Below are 6221 nucleotides of genomic sequence, written 5' to 3'. Positions count from 1 at the left end.
GCGTGACCAGCCCTGCACAGCTCTGCCGCACCCCCAGGGCTCTGCAGCAGGCTGGGCAGGGTATCAGGGTCTCAGATGAGCTCTGAGGAAGCGGAGCAAGGGAGCCATCAACCAGCAAGGCGGTGTGAGGCTGACAGCCCCCAGTCCAGCCCAGGGCACAGGCTCTGGGCTTTGGCCATGGCATTGGGCATTCAGCTCACACGGCCAGCTGGACACTGGGCAACGACGCCTGCGTGTGGTCCATCCCGCTGCACCATCTCACCTCCCGCCAGCCCCCCCAGGCCAGCAGGAGCTGTCGCTTCTAGGATAACACTTCTCAATGTATTCAAAGGGAAAATATAACCGTGGTGCCCGGGTCCCAGGAGGTGTTTGTCTGCCTGCTGGGCTCAGCAGGGCGCCTGCGCAACCACGGCCGTGGCACTGGTGAAGCACCCGGACCGCACACCTCTGAATCTGTTTGTTTGTCCCTCCATAAGTGATGGGGTTTAACACGGGGGGGTGAAGCACACAGAGATTGGCCCCCATGATAGGAGCAGACCTGGGAACACAGTGCCCAACACAGCGTGCAGAAAGGAGGGGAAAGCTAGCATGAAGCGCCGCAATACGGCCAAAAGATGAGAGCCATGGGTGCTCAGAGCCTCCAGCCAGGTGTCTTTGGATGGGAGCTGGAAGATGGACTGGGGGACCAGCAGGTGAGAGGCAGCAATGAGTGCAGCATCCATGCCTGTCACAGAAACAGCCATCGCGACACCACGCCGGACATGCATGGTGACGTCCAGGCAGGACAGCCCAGTTGCACCCATGCGTACTTCACCTGGGTGCGGTATTTGAGGATGCGCTGAGGGAATCATGGACCCGCACTACCCACCACCTCCCCTGCTCAGCTACGGGAGCACACCAGGACTGTCACAGTGGCCTGTTGGCCAAGCATCACCCAAAGTGCCCCCACCAAGTCATAGAATCATGGGACCATTTGGGTTGGAAAAGCCCTTTAAGGTCCCCCAGCCCAACCATTGCCCTAACCCTGCCATCCCACCCCCAAACCCTGTCCCTGAGCACCGCATCTGCCCAAGATCTATGGCCCCTTCCCTCGGATGCCTGAGCTTCTCTGGAGCCCCCTCCGCTGGGACTGTAGCCCCGGGCACAGCCAGCACCCCTCCTCCTTAGGAGTATGACTTTGCATTCACCTCTATTAAATTAGCTGTCTTTGCATCATCTAAAAACCTTATTAACAATGATTTTATACTCGCTTCTACACAACTGATAACCATCAGATACAGCACCAGCCCCGTCATCCAATCAATCCCCGCTGAATGTCCCTGGAAATGTATGGAAACCCAGCTCGGAGGGGGGAGCTGTGGCTGAAATAAGACTCTGCAGTTAGCCAGGCTCTGTAACGTCTGCTCTACCTGTTGGTTGGTTACTTGGTTGGTTGGTTGGTTGTTATAGCGAGGTATTTATCACCAAGTTGGGAAAACAAACACTCACAGTTGTATTCAGCCTTCCAGTAACTTTATCACCCAGCTGTGGAAGCCATCAGAGAGCGAGATGACGTGATTCCACGGAAGCTGGCTGCCAGCAATAAGCGCTGATCACTATTAATTGCACTCTTGCCCTTTTTGCACTTTATTGATCAAGTCTCATGTTCACTTTTCCATTATTTTATTTTGAGCTAATGATGCCAAACTCAGCAGTTTCGAATTTCTCCAATAATCCCATTTCTCCTTTTTAATATCAGCACATGTCAGACAGGGTTCCTGTCCTTCTTTTTTCTTTTTTTCCCGCCAGTTTTTCTAAGCCTGGGGGTGCTTGAGGAAGACTTGCAGGCCTGGTGGCTCCTCCAGGGGCTCCTCTGGACCCCTCAGCACACACTATCCAGACCTGCTGATGTCCACTTGCCTGAGTCTGGTTCCCAAACACCACGGATGGGATGAACCTGCAGTTAAAAACATGAATGGAAATGTTCCCAGGCAAAATCTGGCCTCAGATGTGCACCACAATATAAAGAAATTTGAGGTGCGCCTGAGACCTTGGGGGTGCTGGAGGTGTCTGTAAAAGTCAGCAAAATTCAGTCAGCAGGGATGCACCAGGAACACTGCCTCAGGTGATGGTGCCAAGGCAGACGAGGAGTCCCGAGGACAGGGACGGTCTCCATCCCCACCCTGCCCAGGCACAGTCAGGCTCCAAGAGGACACCTCTGCCCTCCCCTCAGACCCAAAAGAGGGCCCTTTTTCTTGAAAACAGGGCAGAGAGGAGGCACCCCCTAGTAAAACTGCCCGTTCATTGGGGTGCGACATCGGGAACGGGGGGACACAGACCCGCAGGCCATCTGTGGGGGCCAGCAGACCAGTCCCAAAGCCTACCAGAGGGGCCCATGCTATGGATGACCCTGGCGTCATACCCCTGCTCTGGCCACCAGGTACCACCAGGCTGCCTGGTTGCTCCATCCACCCGAGGTCCAGATCCCTCAGGCGAGCAGCAGGTTGTTCCCGATGTCCAACCTCACCCTGCCCTGGCACAACTTGAGGCCGGTGCCCCTCGTCCCATCGCCCCTTCCCTGGGAGCAGAGCCCGACCCCCCCGGCTCCCCCCTCCTCTCAGGCACTTGTAGGCAGCGATGAGGGCTCCCCTCAGCCTCCTCTGCTCCAGGCTGAACCCCCCCAGCTCCCCCAGCCGCTCCCCAGCAGCCTGGGGCTCCAGACCCCTCCCCAGCTCCGCTGCCCTTCTCTGGACACGCTCCAGCCCCCCCAGCTCCTTCGGGGAGGGAGGGGCCCAACCCTGACCCCAGCACTCGAGGGGCGGCCCCCCCAGTGCCCAGCACAGGGGCACGCTCCCTGCCCTGCTCCTGCTGGCCACACCAGCCCTGAGACAAGCCAGGATGCTGCTGGCCCTCTTGGCCACCTGGGCACCCTGCTGGCTCCTATCCAGCCCCCTCTCGACCAACCCCCCCAGGGCCTTTTCCGCCGGGCAGCTTTCCAGCCCCTCTGCCCCACGCCTGGAGCGTTGCGTGGGGTTGTGGTGACCCCAGGGCAGGACCCGGCCCTTGGCCTTGTTGACCCTCACCCAACTGGGCTGGGCCCATGGCTCCAGCCTGGCCAGGTCCCTCTGCAGAGCCCTCCTCCCCCCAGCAGATGCACACTCCTGCCCAGCTCAGGGTCCTCTGCCCAGATGGCAGCCGGCTCTGGTGCAAATGGCCGAGCAGGGCAGAGGAGTGGTGTTCCCACCATCTCGGTGTCCTTGCAGCCTTCTGAGAGGGCATCAGGAGAGAGGAGACCCAGCGGGTGCTCCCAGCCCTGAGTGCCTTCAGGGACCATCACTGCCCCAGCCATGCCTGGTCCCATCCCACAGAGACGATGCCCAGCTCAAGCAGAGACATCTCCATACTGCCTTAACAGGCACACATATTATATGTACTTTAATGTTTTCTGTTTCGTAAGATCCTCAACAGCACCTCAGGAAGTCAGAAACTGTATTTTGCTTACAAAGGCCTTGGCTGTACAAATACGTGGCAGTGGTGGGTTTGGGGCAGTACCCGGGATCCCAGGACCATGGGGACAGTGGTAGTCCCCAGTGCCTGGCTCCTACCGTCCCCGTGAGTTGTTTCCCATCTGTACCTCTGGGAAACTGCCCTGCCTCTCTGCAACAGAGCTATGGCTTGGATGCTGATGTCTGCTGAACGTACTTCTTTTGAAAACATTCCCATCTGGTCCATCTTTACCAGGTCCCTGCTGTCTTTCATTCATTTCCCTCTTTTTTAAAGCTTTGTTTCACCCCTCTTGCCCGTAGACCAGCTCGGTTGCCTGTTCCCGCCTGCCCAGCTATGCCCGGCCGCCCCAGCCCCCCAGCCTGAGCAAGTGAGCCACTTGCTCCCGGATCTGCCTTGTTCTCACCCCGTAGATGATGGGGTTGAGCATGGGCGGCACCACGACGTAGAGGTTGGCGAAGGAGGCAAGGACATGCTGAGGAACATGCTGGCCAAACCAGTGTGCTAGAAAGGAGAAGAAGGCTGGCGTGTAAAACATGGCGATGAACATGGCGTGTAAAACATGGGAGCCGCAGGTGTGCAGAGCCTTGGGGGAGGCGCGCCAGGACAGCAGCCCCCAGAGGCACCTGAAGATCAGCACGTAGGAGATGGTGATGGAGATGGCATCCAAGCCGGCTGAAAGGAAGCCAGAAGCTACCCCATACCAGATGTTGATGGAGATGTCGGCGCACGCCAGGCGGGCCATGCCGATGTGCTCGCAGTAGGTGTGGGGCATGACGTTGTGCCCGCAGTAGGGCAGCCGCTTGAGGAGGAAGATGGGTGGGAACATGATGCAGAAACTCCTGATTAAAGCCACTATGCCAACTTTCCCCATGACGGACCATGTCAGGATGGCTGGGTATTGCAGGGGGTCACAAATGGCGATGTACCGATCGAAGGCCATTGCCAGTAAAATGGCTGACTCCGCCACAAAAACAAAATAGATGGAGAACTTCTGCACCAGGCAGCCACTGAAAGAGATTTTGGTGGAGACAGACCAGAGAACGCTGAGGGTCTTGGGCACAGTGGCAGTGGACAACAGCAGGTCGCACACTGCCAGCATGCACAGGAAGATGCACATGGGCTCATGGAGGCTGTGGTCCTTCATGATGGTGACCAGCAGGACCACGTTCCCGAGAAGGGCAGCAGAGTACATCATGCAGACAGGGATGGAGATCCAGGTGTGAGACTTCTCCATCCCAGGTATCCCCACCAAGATGAAGAACATGGGGTGGGATCCTGACAGGTTGGCTGCTGGCATGGCCAGATGCAACATCTCACATCATTTCTTGCTTGCCAGAGCTGTGTAACTCCAGGGGCAGCTAAGCTACACCTGGAATACAAAGGGGAGCTGAACTCATGGTTGGCATTGCTCATGGCACAGACACTTAAACTTCTGAACCACCTTTTCTCTGGAAGTGTTAAATATTGGGCAGTTTGCTCCATCAGGGTTCCACTCATCCAGGTCCCTTCATTTCATCCAGGTACTGTCCTTTCTGCTGTTTGAGTCTCAAACAAGGAGTCCTCTGCCTGCAACTGCCTGCAGCTGCTGGGAACCAGAGCAAAATACACAGGAGGTTCACTCCTGAAACCGTGATTGTCTAAATGCTTTCCTGCTTGTCATACTTGGACATGACCACCATCTGTGCTGCGTTTGAGAAACCTTCAGGGTTGGAAGTACATTAAGGAAAATTCTCTACTCTCCCACGCCTGCTGCAAAGGAGGCACGGGCATCGCCCATCGTGCCCTGGGACACCCGGCTGTGGCAAAAGCTACCCGTGAAATCAGGGCACGGGGAGCTTGGTTCAGTCCTGCCCTTCTTGGGACTTTGCCTGCCGGTATCAAGCCCTACAAAGGGTCTGTCTGTACCCACGTGAGCTCACTCCACCCACCCAGAGCAAGGTGAGTGGGAGGCAGGGCAGAGCCCCTTTCATCCCAAAGGCTCTGCTTCAAAAGAACCCCAGGCAGCAGCATCCGATCACCTGGGTGTCTGGAGAAGTGTTGTGGTCAGATACGCACAGAGACAAATGCACAGGGCATTATCAAAATGTCCAGGGTCTAAAGGAGGGGTCACAGTGCCATGGGGCGTAACCAGCCGGGTGCCAGGAGCTGCCACCTTACGCACTATGTCCATGCAGCATGAACCGGGGCTCGGAGCTGCTTCTAGATTGCCAGATGCCGTTGAGCCCATGCAAAATAAATAACGAAACCCTCTGAACCCCCCGGCACTGGGGACTGCTGTTTTAGAGAATACTGAAAAGTCGCAGGCAAACTTCTGCCCGAGCTCCCACCTGGAGTGCTCAGAGGCACGGTGTTAGAAGAACTCAAGCCCAAACTCACGCCATGTGAAACCCCTGCACACCCACGCTGTGCCTAGAACAGATCAGGAGGAGCGGGCGGCGCCCGTCCCCCTGGGGAACACATTGCCCGGCGTCCTCCCGCCACGCTCACGCCGGGAGCCCGGCATAAAGCAGCCAGAACCGCTGCCAGGAACTGCTTGCATTCCACACAGTCAGTGCTGCATGGACCCCTGCATCCCCCCGGTCCATCTCTACCTCACCAAACCCAGCTGAACCAATGGGGCCATGACCCAGCCAACTCGCCCACCTCCTGCGCCAGCAGCGGGATCCATCTCGGACAGAGCCTGGGCGTTTATTCGGCACCCAGAGAGTGCCCTGGGGCACCGCCGGGCACGGGTG

The 6221-nt window shown here is 57.5% G+C and overlaps 1 protein-coding gene across 1 annotated transcript; it reads right to left on the bottom strand.

Moving 5' to 3' along the window:
* Window positions 1–485: 485 nt before the first annotated feature.
* Window positions 486–4783, bottom strand: LOC104122182 (olfactory receptor 52Z1-like). Its single transcript, XM_009634282.2, has 2 exons — window positions 3865–4783; window positions 486–538 (listed from the first exon to the last, which is right to left on the bottom strand). The coding sequence occupies exons 1-2, from the start codon at window positions 4781–4783 to the stop codon at window positions 486–488; spliced, it is 972 nt and encodes a 323-aa protein (XP_009632577.2).
* Between the last annotated feature and the right edge of the window lie 1438 nt (window positions 4784–6221).

The sequence above is a fragment of the Egretta garzetta genome, unplaced genomic scaffold (genome assembly GCF_000687185.1).
Source record: "Egretta garzetta isolate BGI_Z169 unplaced genomic scaffold, ASM68718v1 scaffold652, whole genome shotgun sequence".
NCBI lineage: Eukaryota > Metazoa > Chordata > Aves > Pelecaniformes > Ardeidae > Egretta > Egretta garzetta.
Note: the sequence above shows the minus strand (reverse complement) of the source record. Positions and strands in the feature narration are given on the sequence as shown.

Bases quoted from the DNA above. Each gene is read 5' to 3' on its own strand.
- LOC104122182 (XM_009634282.2), bottom strand. From the start codon at position 4,783: ATGCCAGCAGCCAACCTGTCAGGATCCCACCCCATGTTCTTCATCTTG. The intron at 539-3,864 runs AAGTGGCTCACT...CTGTGTTCCCAG, and splicing joins AACAAGGCAGATCCGGGAGC to GTCTGCTCCTATCATGGGGG.